Raw genomic sequence first — 19,040 nt, 5'->3', positions numbered from 1 at the left:
TGATCCAAAGCCAATTAAAGTCAATTGGAGTGTTTCTGTTGACTTCAATGAGCTTTGGTCAGGCCCTAAATGCATGTGTGGAAGTGCATTGCTGCTTTTATCAAGTTTTTTGCAACATTTTTGTAAAAACTATCTAATGGGTCATGATTTGACTAATTTTGGAATGCAGGCTCTTTGGACCATATCATCCATTAGGCATGGACTCCCCTATCTGTCTGTATCCATCTGTTGTCTCTTGTATTATACCCAGATTGTAAACTCTTAGGGCCGGGACTATGTTTCTTAGTCTATGTTTTTATAGCCCCTTGTGCAATGGGGTTCTAGTATGTGACTAGGGCTACCAAGCACTTCTTGTTAGTAATTATTATTATTACCCACATGCACATCGTAGGCATGCATATCGTAGCAAAGAAATAAAAATAAAAATGTTAAACCTGCCCTTCTCCAATTATTGCCTTTAAAGTTCAGCTTTGGTTTAGAAAGAAGATAATTCTTTCCTCCGCTCTTCTGTGTAGAATCAGGATTATAATACTTACTAAGGCACTTTTGATACCTATGCTAAAAAAGTGCTATATATGTGCAAAATATAGAGTATAATTAATTATAATTATTTATATCGATTATATTATATTATATGGGAGATGAACTCAGGATTCCCTGTGTTGGTTTTTGACAAACCTAATTGGTTGAGTTTGGGCTTTGCAAAACCATAGTTGGTTGGGGGCCTGGCTCTATTTCACTTTATAATACTAAAGTACTGAGTTAGTGAGAAAGGTGCCCAGAAAGAAAGAAAGAATCCGGCTCACCCCTTCTCTCAGCTTCCCCTTTAAGAAGCGGGGCTAGCGGAGGGAGTCTCCCGTCCAGCTTTCACACCTTGGGTGGGAAAGGGAGGCGGGACCTCTCGCCTCTGATTGACGGGCTGCCAACATCAATGGAACGTTGTGTGTCCAAACCAAGGGCCGGCTGTCCAATCCGGCGGCGCGCGGGCGCGTTCTAGAACGCCGGGCGGCCAATGGGAGCGGAGCGAAAGCGGGGGAGGTGGCGGCGGCGGCGGGGGAATGTGGCGATGGCCCCAACGTGGGTTTGAGGCGAGAGCGGCGCTCGGGGGCCGGGGAAGCGCTCGCGGCGGCGGCGGCGGGGGGCTCGGGCGGCAGCGGCCCGCGGGGATCCGGGCGGCTGGCGGCGCCCGCGGTGGGTGGCGGGGCTCGTTCCCCAGCCCGGGGCCGGCAGGAAGGGGGCCCGGGGCCGCGAGCAGGGGAAGCTGCTGCTGCTGCCGCCGCCGCGGCGGAGGAGGAGGCGGCGCTGCCCGGGCGGCGGAGGAGAGCGCGGCATCGGCCCACGCGGGCAGGGCAGGCGGCGATGCAGCCCGCGGCGGCGGAGCGGCTGCGGGACTGAGGAGCGGGACGTGGCTCGGCCGCGGGGGCTTTGGCGGACCCGGGGGCGCCGGTTCTGTGGCCGGCGGCTCTTTAGCCGGGAGAGCGTCGGTGCCTTGATTTCCCCGCCCGGGCCTCCGGAGCGGACCCGGACTCTGCCATGCAAACGCCCCGGGAGGCAGGAGGGCGCTGACAGGAGCCGTCCCGGGGGCGCCCGGTGTGTTGCCGGGACCCCACGCTGGAGGGTGCGAGGGGGGGAGGGGGAGGAGATGCACCCGCGCCCAGCCGCCTCCCTTCCGACGCAGCCGTAGCAGCGAGCCCCGCCGAGCTGCCCCCCGGCCCCGGCGACCCCCGCGGGCAGGACGTGGAGAAGCGAGTCTGCCATGGTGCAACTGGTGGCGCGGGCAGCCTAGCGCAGGGGCCCGCCGCCGCCGGTCCCGGACCGGTCGCTGGACACGCTCCGCTGAGCGCTGCCTGGGACTGGCCGCCGCCGCCGCCTGGCTTCGTGCCGCTCTCTCCGCTTCGGACCCCGGGGGCCGGGTAACAAAATGGCGCGGCCGGGCGCGGGGGCCCCGCTGCTGCGGTCCGCTCCTTGTCTGACTTTCCTCCTGATGGCCCTGGTGGGCCCCGGCCCCGGGTCCGGGTCCGAGCCGCGCCGAGCCTCCAGCTGCGCCTGCAGCGGGGAGCTGCTGGACTGCAGCCACCGGGGGCTGACTGAGCTCCCCAGGGACCTCCCCACCTGGCCCGTCTATGTGTAAGTCCATGGATCTCCCCGGGGGTGGGGGGTCGGGGGGTGGGAGCTGGCCTCGCCTCTCAAGCTTTCCTGGTTCCTTTATTGTTTTGGGGGGAGAGGGAAGGAGGGTCAGATCCTGTTTGTTTGTTTTCCCCCCCGCCCCCCTCTCTCTCTGCGGTGCCTAAGGTTCCCTTCTCCCTGCTCCTTTGCCTGAGGCGGATTTGCCTGTGCGCTTTTCGTATCAGGGTACGGTCTTGCAAAATCGTAGCCCGTGGGAGGCTTGCCATGGACTTCAGCGGGAGCAGGGTCGGGCCCGGTTCCGCAAAAATGCGGAGCCCCTCTGGAGAGCCCAGTAGGAGTGGAGGGTGTGGGGGCCTGGCAGTAGGTCCTCAGCCAATCGCAGGATCGAGCCCTTCGAGTGTCCCAGTTCGTTCCCAACCACCCCCCAGCCTTTTTAGGCTCTCAACCTGTACACGGTTATGCAGGTGCTTTATTCGTTGTGAGTCCATTGAGGTCCAGGCTTGAGGTTAAGCGCATGCCTCAGGGCAGGATCAGTGTCTTAGTTTCCTGCTCTGTGCTGTTTTGTGCCAGTGATGAGTAATAATTATCTTAGAGTTTGCGGTCAGCCATTGACTGGGGCCACTTTTTCCAATCTAGTCGTTGTAGCAAGGCTGTCGGTCCCAGGATTTACAGAGACAAGGTGTGTGAGCTAATATCTTTTATTGGACCAACTTCTGTGGGTGATAGAGACAGAGCTCTGTGTGGTTCAAAAGCTTGTGACTCTCACACACAGAAGTTGGTCCAATCAATTATAGTTGGTGGGTATTTTACTTTAGGAATCTGCAACATTGCAGCTGCTGATCGTACAGTCGCTTAAGGCTTGGAAAAAGCCCTTATTTAACAATATTCCTTTTAGTTGATGTGCTTATTACTTTTTCTTACTGCATTGTTACCGGAGCGACTTGTGAAAAAGACAGACACTGTGCTCCCTTTGTGCTGATTTAAAAACTCTTCTGAGTTCCTACAAAGAGTGTTCAAGAGCTGGTCCGCTGGTATTTCCTATACATAGGAGTGTGAAGGTGCTGAAGATAAGAGTGACTATTGTAAAAATGACACAGCACTATCAAGGCAGAGTAGAATACGGTTTGCACAGGATAGTTGAGTTATTAAAGACTTTGCACTATATGGAAGGTATAGCAATAATCTGACTAGGCCATATGGTCTTGAACTCATTTAATTTTTTTTTAACTGTTAGTTTGGTATGCTAGATTTTTTTTAAAAAAAATCCAACAACAAAACCCCCTTTTTCTTCCAGTTTAATGACACAGGCCTCTTCCTACCATACACTTTTAAAATGGTCTCTTGTGCTTTTTCGCTGCAGTGTGAAGTTACTATACGGATCTCATGTTTCTCCCTAATTCAGATTGAAAATTGAAGAGAGGGATGGAGACAAAGGAAAAGTTGCTGTGTAGTTAGTTCTCTGTTTTACAGTGTGCTTGGATAAGAAGTAAAATTCTTCTCAATCTGAACTGCTCCCTCTTCATGTTTTTGTAGCTATAGTTTTAATACTGGATAGAAAAAGGAGGCAAGAGGGATTTTTTTAAAAGACTATGACCTGGTGCAGATGAAGGCCAACTTTTCTAACTTGGGTGCTAAACTTAGGACCCTGAATCCCTATTTGGGCACCTTAACGAATGGCCTGATTTTCAAAAATGCTGAACGCTTACAGCTCACCTCACCATTTCTGAAAATCAGTCCACTTACTGGTGTGTGCATACATGGATCTACGTGCCAGAGTTTAAGTATTTAGATTAGGAAATTTTGGCTGAAGCTGTTAAAGTGTAACGCTCAACCACTAGATGTTTTTAATTGGAAACAAAGTTTCAGGATATAAACATCGCTTTTGTGTATTGGTGGGGGGCGGATACATTGCTTTACTAGAGTTCTAGAGTAGCTGTCTTATATGTTGATGTCAAGTACAACTTGAAAGTTAGGTCGTGTTAACTTGAAATCTGAATTCTTCTACTCTCTCTCAAATCAATCTAGAAGATGTATTATTGGCATATCAACTAAATTTACAGTGGAAGAGAGAATAGGTGACAGATAATGTGTCTGAGTTTTTACTGAAATAGTACTTAAAAGTAAAAATAAAAAAATGATTTTTCAAATTCCAATAATTTCTTTGCAGCTTATTTTGTAACTTATCTTAAATCTGAAATGATTAAAAGTACAGGAAAACTAGGGGGAAAATTGGGGTCATCTTTGGCAATTTATTAATTTCATTTGGCTATCAGAATGCAGAAGAACCTAAAGCGTGTGTGTACTTACATAAATAAATATCCTTAACTGTTACCTTACCTTTCTGAAATGAAGACTAGGGAGGAGGGGGAGAAAGAGAACCTTGATGCTTCTGTCATTAGGGCATTTAGGTATCTGAACAGATGTATACATTGTTGAATATATAATACTTCTGGTTATGTAGATATACTGTATATCTACCCGGAAAGAAAATGGTCATTGACTTTTTTGGGGAGACCATTCAGTTTGTTCTGAAGTAGAATTATTTTGTTTTAGGTTTGTTATCATTATGCACTTTTGGCTATAGTCAAACTACCTGTTTTATATGAGTTATTCTGAATTACCCTGGTCTTACTGAGTGCAGAATTTGGCCCTTTATTTTCAAAAGCAAAATAACTCCTCGTGGACACCTGTTCGTCGGTGTGCAGTTGTATTGTGAAGAGTTCTGAATTCAGCTGAATGTGATTACGATGGTTTCTAATCTCCTGAGCATAATTTCAGAATCCCTGTGTTTCTTTTTAAACAAGACAGTGACTTGTCCACATAAAAATTGTATTAATAACTCAGTTTAATTGAATTTACTTGTCTGTTTTTACAGACATGCTAATGCCCAGGAGTGTCATTCATATGGAACAGATTTTTGTGTGTTTTGAGTTCAGTTTAAATTTTATTGGTGAAGTAATCACACACATAAATCTACTGCTACAGATCTGTGGGTTGTTGATCTTTTAACCATTTACGCAAAATCTGATTTGTCAGTTCAGCTAATTCTTTGGTTAATTTAGAATTTATAAAGTGGAGTTTAGCAATGATTTTTGTATTTAATAATACATCATTTTTCTTGTCCCTGTAAAATATGAAAAAGCAGCCAAAGAAGCTGAGAAACTTAGATACAGAAAACGTTTTGCTCTAAAAGTTATGTGGTGTCTAACTAAAAATTATATATATTTACTTATCTAAATTATTAACAAAACCAAGCCACCTATTTCTTTTCTTTTATGATTTCTATGATAGGTGCTACTGCCATAATACAAATAAACAATAATGAAAGCTCGGTCCTAAAGAACTAGTTAATTATCAACTGGTGTTTAATCTATATTTAATTTCTTCTTTAAATAGCACTGAATGTTGGAAACAGTAATTGTATCATGTATAAATGTAATACCTCATTTCATTTTAACACTTAAAAATCTTCCCCCCCTTAATGTTTTTTTTAAAAAGCATCTAAGAGATTTAGGAGCACAAATCCTATGGACTTTCAGTGGGGCTTGGGCTCTTAAATCCATGTAGGTACCTCTAGAGATATCCTTCTAAAAGCTTACTCTTTAATTAGTCCCCTTGTGGCTAAACAATCCTTGGAGTTCATTTCCACTGCATTACAGGTAGATTTATAACCGTTTAAACAAATAACCTGTCAGGGTCGGCTTGTGATAGATTTGAAACCAACTTTAATTATTAAGTTGTATATTTGCTCAGCAGGACTGTCGGTATTGGAAAAATGCATTGGCATCATTTGAAGGTGCTATTGTTGTTTTTGTTGCCTTTAGCTACTAAGAGTTTCTGTTCAAAAGCAATAACTCATTTGAAGAAGAGTAATAAACTGTGGCCACTTATAGTTAATGTAATATGGTACAGATAAGTGTTTAAAAAATGGACAGTGACATTTGGTACAGTAGTACATGTGAAAAGACCATGTTCTTTCTCACCACAGTTTGTGTTTTGAGCTTCTAACTGGGAACAGCAATTGAGCCCAAGAGTAAGTTGAAACAGTTCAGCATAACCCATGCAGTCTGTTGAATAAACCACACCAGTGAGCCACCATGCAAACCTTGCAGTTAACCAGTTGCAGCTCTGAAAAGTTCAGCATCTCTGGAAGGAGCTGAAAAAAATCTAAATCCACTGAGTAATCGATTGGTATCTCTGCTTACCAGTGTCTCGCTTTGAAGCCTCTCGAGCTGGTTAGACATCAAAAGACGCGAAATAAATCTGAAGTCTGATTTACATGAGCATATTATATGTGGCACAAACTTCAGTGCCAAACTTAGGAACAAAATGCTTCGTGCTCAGAAATGCCAGGTGCAGAGCTCTGAGAACATCAGAATGACTTTGGAGATCAAGCAAAGCATTATGGCCATTAAAACAAAGTGCTCTCCCTTTTTCTTATTACATTTTTTTTCCATAGACGAGTAAAAGATACTTTTTTTCCTATTGAGGGGTGATATTTTGGTACCGGTTCTTATTTACAGTAAGGCTCAGAGAATGTAAAGGTGCCTTTTAGTTAGAGTGTGTGTGTGTGTGTAATTTGCTGCCAGATTGGTTTAAAGGAGTCCTGAGTGTAAATGCAAATCTGTCTATTTAAGTTGAAATATTGGCACATTTATGACACACATCAATGATGATAGCCATAAGAAGCCAGGAAAGGAAACTACTTTTAACAACTTTGTTTTCTTAACTCCCTGTATTGTTAGTTATTGCCCTAAAAGTAACTTTGCCTGCTGCTCAGAGACGCTCACAATTCTTTCCCCAGTTGAATATGTAGTAACTCCAATAATTCCAGTGCATTTACTCCATATTTACACTGGGTTACATGGAAGCAGAATTTGCTCCTTTGGTTTATTACTCCTGGGTGAATTCTTCACCAAAATATTGAACATTCTGTGCACAATAATTTAAAATTCTGCATATTTTATTTGTCAAAATAACAATATAATCATTCCAGTTTCTATTATTTTGGTAATTTATTTCAAAATACCTGTCAGCCAGTGTGTCTGTAACAATACAGTTAGACACTAAAAAAAAGATTCAGGAAATGTTTTTGGCAACTAGATTCCATATTTGGCATATTAATACAGAACTCTGAGTAATAAGTCATTTAAACTACAATACAGAACCATATTTCCCACACACCTCAGAAGCAGTGCAAGGGCTTTGGGGGAGTGAGGGTAAAAGAGGAGCTGAAGGAGAGGGAAGTAATTGCTGGGAAGGACCTGGAAGTGAACCTGGAGGGTTGTTGGGTGGGGGTGGGAGAAGTATGGGGGGGGGAAAGGGATTGTTAAGGAGTTGGGGAGCCTCCCCCTTGCAGACCCTGGCTGACCCCAAGCCTCTCCCAGACACATCTGCCCCTGTCCCACACGTCTCTTCACCCTCACTCAGCCATCCCCACCCACCCGTCCCCATGTCGTCCTGCACTCCCTTGGTGTTCCTGCACCTCATTCCACGCCTGTCCCAATCTGTGTGACGACCCCCCCGCCCCGTCCCATCCCCCCATATCTGTCCTGCAGGCATGTTGCTGTGAGAAAAGCAGCCTCTGCTCTCTTGTTAACAGCTGCTCACTGCTAAGGTGAGCCAGCTGTTCTGGCAGCAGCTCACCTTACCCATCAGCCCCTAGTGGGCAGTGCCTCTCCGGCAGAATGTGTATTTTTTGCGGTGGGGGTGGGGGGGGAACTTCAGGGGACGTGAATTCTGCACATGCGCCGTGGCGCTGAATTCCCCCAAGGGTAGTTTATAGGACACCACATAATAGCCCAGCAGACTTTGTAGTTAGTGAGCCGTTACAACTATATCAATATGTTCGTTATCTAGTACACAGTCTCATGCAATTTCTTGAGTGTTTTAAAAAAAACAACCGCCCACCTTTTTATCTTTTCTGTCTTCAGTGCGTCAGTGTAACATTATGGTTGTGGTGCGAAGGTAAGAATGAAATTCAACTTTACAATGGTGCACTTATGCCTGAGTATCCAGGTGTAACATTCATGCACGTGGATAGCAAGGAGCGGGGCACTAGGGGGTGTCAGTTCTATTGACATCTGTGGAGCTGTGACAGTTTACACTAGTAGAAGATCTCCAGCCCCCGAGAATTTCAGGAGTTTAAAAACCCAGATGACCTAACTGCATAATTTTATTCAGGTCCGAATTTTCACAGGTTTTTAAAATGTTCAGATTTTGACCAGCTCAACTGAGGTAACCATATTTTTGATTAGCCATGTAATTATGTGTCTAGATTTCAAAGCAACTGTGTGGCTCATTTTGGAGCCTTTTATTTCATTACTATCGTCCTTGGCTATACTATGTAAATAGCAATGTGTGATATAGGTGCTTAGGAGCCTAAATCTCATTGAAAATAAATGGGACTTAGGTGCCTAAATGGCTGGGTCGCTTAGGGCCAGAGTTTTAGAGGTATTAGGTTCCTAAAGATGCAGATAAGTTTTAGTGGGATTTTCAGAAATGCCTGGCTGCCTGAAATCAAGTGTGCTCAAGCATTTGCATATCTTACAGCATGGAGTAATTCTGCTCAAGTCAATAGGCACTTAAGCACATGTAGTCCTTGTTGAATTGGGCCTTGATATGCATAGATCCTCAGCTACCTTTTTGAAGACTAACTGACTAACCAGGCTGCTACTCTGAAACCTTTTTGAAGTGCTGGCTTGTCCTTGAAGGAGATTGGTGCTGGGTGTGGAAAACCTGCTCTGCCACTGCCTGTGTGGTACTTGCTTTTTGGATCTCGGTTGCTCTCAACTAAAATTCTGTCTCCTTTGGAAATGTGAGGGGAGGTAGGGGTGAGGGGAAGAGTTTGTGCTGCTGATTTGACCAAGGGAGAAGAGAGAGGTCCTGGCAGTTCTTGCCTCCTATGTCTAATCCTTGCTGAAGTAATGGAGCAAAGATCTAGAAAATCTGAGCTCATTTGTACCCAGCCCTTATGCAACTGTATGGGGTCAGGGTAAGCAGTAAGGAACTCTGTTTCCTCCTTCCCCCCCTCCCCCTTTGTGTAAGTCTTGTGTAAATCATCCAGAATTGCAGCTTTGGGGTGTGTGGGAATAACAATCTCCTGGGAGCAGCAGAGGGATGTGGAGAAGGGGGACCTATAGTATTAGCCAGTGGGGAATGTGCTGCATCCCTTAACAAATTGCCTGAGGCAGAATGCTCCACCCTGGGCAGTGTTCACTGACCCCAGTGCAGGTCGGTGGCTAAATTCCACAGTTATGGTCCTAACCTTTCGAAGGAACTGTAATCAGTATACAGCATGGGTTTGTAATGAATAGATCTTACCAGAAAATCTCGATCGACTTTTGTTGACACAAGTACAAACTCCAGTTGATGAAAGGAATGTGGTAAGACTATACATACTCTGATTTGAATAAAGCATCTAGTTCCCCTGAAATAGTTTACTCAGAAATTTAAACTCTAAAAGACGGTGTTCTCCACCGACTAGCCATTCTGTATGTGGGATGTTAAGACTATTGCAGCTGAGATCTGCGTGTTTGCAATTTTCATGACAGTCCCTGTGTTGTGGAATGCCCCTAGCCTAATCTATTCTGTCGATCAGTGTCCTACAGACTTTGTTTTACAGATGTCACTGCTGCTTCGGAGTTACAGGCCCACTAGAATAATGGAATGACTATCTTAACCAGGTCTTCAAAACAATTCCTCCTTTCCCGCCTGGTAGGTGGATACTTCTGATGCACAACAAGGAAACGCACTTTTAAAACCAGGTTATAGATCCCTCTTCTCCCCCCCCCCCCGAAAGTTGGGGTTTGCAGGGGAGACCCTTTCATGAGCTTAACTGTATTGAGACTAGTGTGATTAGAATGCTCTGTAATCGTTTTTGTTTTAATGATCATTTGAATGTGTGTGTCGTCTTTTGGATTCATTGACCGCACTCAGCATGCTCTGGACAGATTTTGCTATTGCCGAGAGACCATGCTTAGCGTGAGCCTGCCACTGGCCCTGTGGAGCTTTCCCCAAGGTCTTAATGCTTACCCCTCACCATTAAGTGGATACAAAGCCCTTTAAACTCAGTAATACTAGGATTGGATGTGCGTGGGGAGGGATGTAATATTTTATAGATCAGACTAGGAACGAAGCCTAATGACTGGAACACAGCTATTGAAGGGCAATTCTAATCCCAGCTGTCTCCTGCAAATGCTCTTTTAAATCTATTACAAGTCAAAGGACTTTAGGACCCTGTGAGAAATACCCAGAGTACTCCTCCCTCTTTCTGAGAAACTTCATGGGCTTTAATCACTCTGGGCTTTTCCTCTCCACAGCCACTGCAATTCAAAAGGCAAGAGTCCCTTCCATACAAAGGGAGCCAGAGCTCAATGGTCTGTGTTAATGTTCAGTGCCATTTACAATGGGTGCAGTTTGAAAGGGGGAGAATGAATGGTTTGGGAGATGAGAGGAAGAGAGACAAAGGAAAAATTTCCAGAGCAGGGAAACAAGCATCCCAGTGGGCACTGGCGAAGTGAATCCACCGTTCGCAGAAAGAATATGTCATTTTCTTAGCTTGTGCAAACTGTTCTGAGGTTAAGCATCTGGATAACCGCTGCTTAATCTCAGATGAGTTATTACTAGAATGACTGAACAGGGAGCAAATCGGGAGGTATGTTGCTGTCTCTCTTAGTCTCGTGGAAACAAGAGGGGAAAAACATATGCCCCAGTGGATTGTATCGATTTGGCATCTTGGGCACCAATTCAGCAAAGCACTTCAGCACATGTTTAACTGTAAGGAAGTGAGTAAAATCCCATACCTATTCCGGAAGGCATTTAAGCATGTGCTTAAATCCCATAAGAGGCATTTATGGCAGCTGTGGATTTCTGAGTGCAGCTATGCCCTTTTCCCTGGACCATGCCTTCCCCTCCCGCCCCCCCCAATATGCCACGGTCCCCGGTAGCAGATTAATTTGGTTTCCAGATGCTTTGTACTCCAGGTGGGTTAGATAATCTTTATTGAAGTCTCAGTTCAGTGCTGGTTCATTTCCTAGATAGCAGTGAAGAGGACTAAGGGCTTGTCCTCACTGCAGAGTTGACTTGAGATATAACTTGAGTGGTTCCTGAAACTTGGGTCAGGTTCACCACCACCTCTTAACTCCCGCGCGCTGGTGCTTTTAACGTGAATTAGGTAACCTATCGGGGGATCTAAACTACACAACTGGTCAGCTGCTAACGCAGTGCTGTTTCACAGCATGGCCACCCTCACATCTTTCCAGGTAACCATGCCTGCTCCATGCACTAGGCAATCCCCTGCCTGGAGCAATGCCGAGCAGCTGGACCTCCTCAGCCTTTGGGGAGAGGAGGCTGTGCAGTCCCAGCTGCGCTCCAGCCATAGGAATTATGATAACTATGGACAGATTCATGATCCATGACAGGAAGGGGCCATGACTGGGACACACTGCAGTGCAGGGTCAAAATGAAGGAGCTGTGGAACGCCCACCACAAGGTGTGGGAGGGAAACCACCATTCTGGTGCTGTGCCCACAAGCAGCTGGTTCTACGAAGAGCTGGATGCGATACTTGGTGGTGATCCCACCTCCTCTCTGAAGGCTACTGTGGATGCTTCCGTGGCTTGTATGCCAGTTGAGAGTGGACTGAGCCAGGAGGAGGAAATCTTGGACGAGGATATGGAGAGGGAGGGGGACCCAGAGGGGAGGACAACTTGGAGGTCAAGAGATGCATGCTGTCAGGAGCTCTTCTCTACCCCAGAGGAGGCTAGCCAATCACAGCAGTCAGATCTTGGCAAAGCGCAAAAAGGAGAGGAGGCCCATGGTAAGTGGCTTTGATTTTGGGAATCTCTGATGTGAGTTGTTTGTGTGATGCGCGTACCCCCACATGCCTTGTCTGAGTGGCAGAACGCAGTGTTGACTGACTCCCTCACTTCGTGGGAACGGGCCTGAGAGATCTCCGCTGAACTCTCATGGAGATATTGGGGAATCCGCTGCCGCAGGTTCTTTGGCAGAACTGCTTTGTTTCTTGCCACATTAAGGGTAATTTTCCCACGCTACTCTACTGTCACGGGGGGTGGGGGAGGAACCGTTGCGACACACAAGAGAGTTACATAAGGGCCAGGGCAGAAGCCTCAGTCTTGCAGAAGACACAGCTTCTGGAAAATGGGGGGACAGGAATGATTATAAGCTCCCCCCCCCCCCTACAGTGGCTGGCTCTGCCCAAGAGCCATGTGCCCAGTGTACAGTACGGTCCTGGAACACTGATTTCCCCTGCCCCTACTCACCATTTTGGGGGTTTTGTGGCTTGTGTGCTTGCCTGGGGTCAGCCAGTTAGTGACAGGTATGTGAATAGTGGCTCTGTTTTAAATCACTGAATCAGTGGTCTGTGTGTTGCATACAATAGTGCTTGTGTAAAATTTTGCATTTTGGCTTCACAGAGGTGACCTTGGGAACCCAGCCTCCCTCTTTGTTGTTGCCGGCTGAATGGCTGCGCAGAATTTAGAAAGTGTCCATGAAGAACTAAAGAGGACTTTCTGCGTGAGGTCGTGATGCACTCCGTGGCCGAAAAACAAGAATGGAAGGAGTGGTGGGACAGCGAGAAGAGGGACCGAAAGGAGAACGTGGCATGCCAAAACGAAGCCCCGGAGCGGCTCTTAAATGTTATGGAGCTCCAAGTGGACACGCTCCAGGTGATACTAGCTCTTCAAACCAAGCAGCTCCGGGACCACCCTCCCCTGCAGCCTCTGTTGCAAAAATCTTTCCCATGTGCCCCCCCAGACACCACCAATACACTCTTATCAACCTCCTGGCTCCAGTGTGCATCCACTGCATTCCAGTCCTCCCCTGTCACAGTCCAGCCCTGCAGACTCCCCCTACACTCAACACCCGTCCTGCTGAAGTACAGTACCTGCTGCACTGTACTCCAAAGGAGAAGGTTGGATATGATACCTGGACATACACAAATCTTTAACCGTCCCGGGACCCCACCTCCTCCTGGGACCCTCTCTTGCCCCATTCCCCTCAGTGCTGATGTGTGTGTTTTTCAGTTAATAGAATAAAGATTGCTTTCAAACCAACACCATTCTCTTATTAAAAAACAACAACTGGAGGAGAGAGACAGACAAACCAACAAACAGCCCTTCAAAGCAACAGGCAGTTTTCTTAAACCTTCATAGTGCATCGTCTGCACCAGTCAAAATCGCCTCCTAGCGTTACAAGCACTGCACTCCTGAGCATAACAACAAATATTAGTGGCTTTCAGCTTCAAGTTGCTGCCTCACAGCATCCCTGATTCTTATGGCCCTGCGGTGCGCCCCTCTTGTAGCCCTGGTCTTTGGCTGTTCAAATTCAGCCTCCAGGCGCTGAGCCTCAGCAGTCCAGGCCTGAGTGAAGCTTTCGCTCTTCCCTTCACAAATGTTATGGAGTATACAGCACATGGCTAGAAGCATAGGAATATTGTCATCGGCCAGGTCTTGCCTCCCATATAGGCCGCACCAGTGGGCCTTTAAACGGCCAAAAGCACACTCAACAATCATTCTGCACTTGCTCAGCCTATTGTTGAACCTCTCCTTGCTGTGGTCAAGGTGCCCCATGTATGGCTTCATAAGCCATGGCATTAAGGGGTAGGTAAAGTCTCCCAGGATCACAATGGGCATTTCAACATCCCCGAAGGTGATCTTCTGGTCCAGGAAGAAAGTCAATGCTTGCAGCTTCCTGAACAAGTCAGCGTTCCGAAAGATGTGTACGTCATGCACCTTTCTGGACCAGCCTGCATTAATGTCTGTGAAACGCCCACAGTGATCCACAAGCACCTGGAGAACCATTGAGAAATACCCCTGGCTATTAATGCACTTGGTAGCCAGGTGGTCTGGTGCCAGAATTGGAATATGCGTGCCATATATTGCCCCTCTGCAATTAGGGAAGCCCATTTGTGCAGAGCCATCCACAATGTCATGCACGTTGCCCAGAGTCACGGTCTTTTGGAGCAGGATGTGATTAATGGCCCTGCACCCTTCCATCAACATGAGTTCAACAGTCGACTTTCTCACTCCGAACTGGTTAGCGACCGATCGGTAGCAGTCTGGAGTAGCCAGCTTCCACAGTGCAATTGCCACGTGCTTCTCCAGGGGCGGGGCAGGGCAGCTCTCATGTCCTCTTGCAGCCACTGCTCGTTATCCCAGCCGTGCATGACGATGTGATCACACCACTCAGTCCTTGTTTCCCGAGTCCAAAAGTGGCGTTCCACTGTGGTCAGCACCTCCATGAATGCCACAAGCAATCTTGAGTTGTAGCTACTAGGTGTGGCGAGATCAATGTCGCACTCCTCTTGCCTTTGGAGTTTAAGGAATAACTCCACTGCCACTCGTGACGTGTTAGAGCGAGCAGCATATTGGTCAACAGTGCAGGATCCATTCCTGCAGACCAAAGAAGCAGAGCGTGCAGTACACAAACTGTTGAAAGATGAGGCCAAATGCAGACGGACGCACATGGATTGCTGAGATGCGAAGCAATGCATCGCAGGGCATTGGGACAGGATCCAGGATGCCCTGCGACCCCCTCCGCCATCCCACAACTCTTAGCAGCAGAAGAGGAAGGGATGCTCTGTGGGATCCGATGAAGTGAGCTGTAGCTCACAAAAGCTTATGCTCAAATAAATTGGTTAGTCTCTAAGTGCCACAAGTATTCCTTTTCTTTTTGCGAATACAGACTAACATGGCTGCTATTCTGAAACTCTGTGGGATAGCTGCCCAGAGTGCATCGCTCCGAATACCGTTGCAAATGCCGCAAGTGTGAACACACTCTTGTGCAGGCAGCTGATTGTGAACACACAACAGCGGTTTCCATTCAGTGCTCTCCGAGCAGCACTCTAACTCTGCCAGTGTAGACATACCCTTAGTGTCACTTTTAAAGTGTGACTGAACTGTAAATACACTGAATGCTACTCAGTTTTCATGGATTTTGGTTTCATACCATAAACTGGATACAGCATCTGGGATACGCTGTGGCCTCAGTGATGACATCATTTTCCTTCTCCTATGCCTGCACGTACACTCCTTAAAATCCAGCTGTAACACAAGATGTGTCTGCATGAAAGGCTCCTCTCCAAATCAGTTGAGGGGCAGGGGGGGGAAGTGGGGAAATAAAATAGTTAGTGTGCGGCTTGCGATTACATATAAAACAAGGAGGAAACATTTCGTGAAAGATTCAGATCTTGGAAATCTATCCAGACCCATGAAATGCACTGAGGCCATTCCGGAGGCATGTAGCCTGGGCCAAACTGCTTCTATTGTGCCAAAGTGTTTCAGGTAACTGGGGGCTTGAGAAATATGCTTTGGAAAGGGGCAAGATTTCTCCCTGCATTTAAACATGGAGCTGCTGTGTAGCTGTTACTTCAGCCTAAGGACTGTGCAGCCTTGCTGCGTCCCCAGACTCCTGTAATGGTGGCTTCTCCTTCCCTTATCTGGAGTGTACACTTGCACAGGGATCCCCTGTACGTGCACAGCTGGGGTTGCACTCCCCCTTCATATGCTGCCTTGCCCTCTCTCCTTGACCAGTAATACTGCACAGTCCAGCTGTGGGTGAAAGGGCAGAATTTGCTCCTGAATGCAGCTCTGTAGCCTGAATTGTGCATTCTTTGTGCATCCGGATCCCCTCCTGAGGTCAGTGGGAGTTTTGGGTGCAAAAGGAATGTAAGATCGAGCAATAAGTATCTTCACTAGAAGCAAATTTATATACAGTAGAAGCTTTTGAATTCACATTCCTGACTGGCAGATCCATTCTGAAATTATTGAATTTTACAGGTTGGCAAGTGACCAAGCAAACAATGTCATACGTCTTCCTTTGTCATGACTCCTCTCTTAGTAGTTCCCATTATTAATTCATCCTGTTGAGGGTTAACTGAAGTCTGCATTGCAGTTTGAGCATATCGAGTCCTTCGCCCAAGAATCTTCCAGCTTTGGAGCTGTATGTGATGTGTCATGTGTGATGGGTTCCCCCGGGGTGCTGCCTGGAACTAGGGTACCACTGAGCCCCCGACCCACCAGCCTGGGCTCCCTCTCACACTGTACTGCTGTGACAAGCTGCAAAGCCCTCCAGGTTGCACTTTCACCAGTACACATACGGGTAGGGACACACCCAGCTGCAATTACAAGCAGGCTCTCTGAACAGCTCCTGCATGAGAAGGCTACTCCCAGGACTTCAGGCACACACTCCCTCTGGAGTATAAACCCAAAATTATACAGTCTTGCGCTGCATAGGGAACTGTACGGTGTAAGCTTATAAAATTCGCCCCCTCCATCAGTGTGGAGAGGAATATGCAACAGCCTTCTGCCCCTGAGTTATGATTCCCACACACTTCATTCCAACCCACTGATTTAGATAAAGCAAAAACAAGTCTATTAACTACAAAAGAGAGATTTTAAGAGATAGCAAACAGGTAAAGGCAGATTACCTAGCAAATAAAAAATACAAACTAAGCTTAATATGCTAAATAGATTGGATATGAATAACAGATTCTCACCCTAAGGGATAATGCAAGCAGGCTGTATATTCTTAAAGGGCAAGCTACACTTGTTTTACAGCTTGGAATCCCCAGGTGTTTCATTCACAGGCTAAAAATCCCTTTAGCCTGGGTCCAACGCTTCCCTAAATTCAGTCTTTGTTCTTCAGGTGTTTACAGGAGTCGTCTTGTGTGGGGAGTGCAGAACACCAGATGATGCCACTCCCTCTCTTATATAGCTTTTGCATAGGGTGGGAACCCTTTGGTCCCAAAACTTGGTTCCCAGACCCGTCTGTGGAAAAATACTGACAGCCCAAGATGGAGTCTAGAGACTCGTGGTCTCATCACATGTCCTTGTAGAGTCATAGCAGCTGTTACTCAGAGGCTGGCTGTAGCCTTCTCAGGAAGGCTCCCCAGCTGGGAGATAAGTTTCTGCTAAGGCCTATTGTTTTTTCCTAATGGCACATTTCCTTGAATAGGCCCTTCCCCACCCACTATCTAGATCAGGATGTCTCAAACTTCATTGCACTGCGACCCCTTTCTGACAAAAAATTACTACACGACCCCAGAAGGGGGACAGAAACCTGAACCTGCCCAAATCTGAACTGGGGTGCCCTCTGCCCTCGGGTGGGGTGGAGGGGTGGGCAAAGTCCGAGCCCCACTGCTCTGGGCCGGGGGGGCCAAAGCTGAAGCCCAAGGGCTTCAGACCCATGCAGGGGAGCTGTGACCTGAGTCCTGCCAGATACAACAATGATACATGCATACAAATAGGATAATCATATTCAGCCATTCATAACCTTTCAATGACACCTCACATGACTTATCTTGCATCAAATATTGTAATTATATCAATCATATAATAATATCACTGAAGAATATGGGGCACAGTGTCACGTGCGCGCTCTCTCTCTCTTCTGTTTTTTTTAATATCTTCAGTATATCGTCAGCCCATCAGTCTGTAATTTTTGAGACGTCTGAGTGTGCTTTAATATTTTTATGGTCCCTCTCTTGTTCTGGTGAATGTATCCTATCTAATCCAGGTATTACGATTGCATGTGTATGGTTGTATTCTCAGTTTGCTTTTCACTTTGTATATGTTGGTGGTTAGCTGAGCCGGTTTAGTGAAAATTTCTATAGAAAAGTTTCAGAGAGATTCTTTATGCACTGAACAGCTTGTACACCGTTACAGGTTTCATAAAGCACCTTTTAATGTCATGCATTGATGGCATTTATAAAATGCTGTGCTCCTTGCAGTAGTTGGCTAAAAATCTGAGCCAGCATTTTAGCAGTTAGATTCTTTGTATCTCCGGTTTTGGGTGGTTAGTTTACTGTTGCTATTTGTAAAGAGATTATGATTTGTTTAATCTACAAATCAAAAGTATTTTGTGCTTCATTGATGTAATAAAACTAAATTTGGAAGGCTGCAGACCAGCTGGTATAAACAATTTTTTGTTAAATATAATCAGTTTGTAGTAAAGGCTTCACTTTAAATGAAATAATATATTTTTAGATTAATTATTTCAGATTAGACAACATAAATCTTGTCTAAATTTTAGAGCATATCCCATGTTTTGAGTTCACGTGGAAATGGTGTTTCAAATGTTAAACCAAACACCACACCACCTCTGAGACCCCACTCCATCCTTGCAGTTTTGTTCAGAGAAGATTGCCAAAGGTCTTCCAGGTGGGTCGGAAAAGGGAGTGCAAACCAGAGAGAAGCTTAAAACATGTAATCCAGATCTGCGCTTCCCCCCCAGATTCAAAGGGATTTAGATCCAGTGTTCTAGTTGGGCCCAAATCAAGTACTAGGCAAATAATTTGGGTCCCCCATATGTTTGTATTTGTTTTATAGGTGCCAAATGAGATAGGAGCCCCTTGTGTTCAACACTGTGTGTACACATCTGCCTTCAAGAGTTTACCATCAACACTAGAAATAAAACTCTTCATGAATCTGTTTTGAAATGCTGCTCCTGAAAATTATGAACATATTTTGCTCAGCCAATGGAGATTAGGCTGTTTTAATAAAGACAGTTAAAATACCATGTTTTAGGTTGTCTTTGGCCAATATAAACAGGGGTTTGCTGTGTTATCTGTCATCTGGAAAATAGATCTAAAAAGTTTTATGCCTGGCCAATTAGACTGTATTTATACAATATATAAAACCAGTTCAGCTAATGCAATTACATCTGTAGCACAGACAGATATCTAAAGTGAAACTGTATACTTCCTCCGAGAGCAGGAACGGCAGAGAGGTTGAGAACTGTTGTGATAAATTGCACTTGACCAGAAGTTAGTAAAAGTTATTCAGGTTGTGTCTGGCCACGGAGCAGGAAGGTTGTGTTACTGGGTCATGTCTGAAACATGCTAACCGTTTCTGCCTGCTTGTGATGAATTATTTTTCTCTGCTTGTGTGACGTT

The 19,040-nt window shown here is 46.1% G+C and overlaps 1 protein-coding gene across 2 annotated transcripts in view; it reads left to right on the top strand.

Annotated features, from left to right (window-relative positions):
* The first annotated feature begins 1,146 nt into the window (after positions 1–1,146).
* LRIG1 (leucine rich repeats and immunoglobulin like domains 1) overlaps positions 1,147–19,040 on the top strand; it is a 128,069-nt gene continuing 110,175 nt past the window's right edge. For both annotated transcript variants that reach the window (XR_012159755.1, XM_073351038.1), the window contains exon 1: positions 1,147–2,127. Coding sequence is in view for 1 of the 2 variants with exons in the window: in XM_073351038.1 (XP_073207139.1) it covers positions 1,922–2,127 (206 nt within the window). In the remaining variant the exon portion in view is untranslated. The remainder of the gene's footprint in view (positions 2,128–19,040) is intronic.

Source organism: Lepidochelys kempii, chromosome 7 (genome assembly GCF_965140265.1).
Source record: "Lepidochelys kempii isolate rLepKem1 chromosome 7, rLepKem1.hap2, whole genome shotgun sequence".
Classification (NCBI taxonomy): Eukaryota; Metazoa; Chordata; order Testudines; family Cheloniidae; genus Lepidochelys; species Lepidochelys kempii.
The sequence above is the reverse complement of the archived record's forward strand: the minus strand, read 5'-3'. Positions and strand labels throughout refer to the sequence as shown.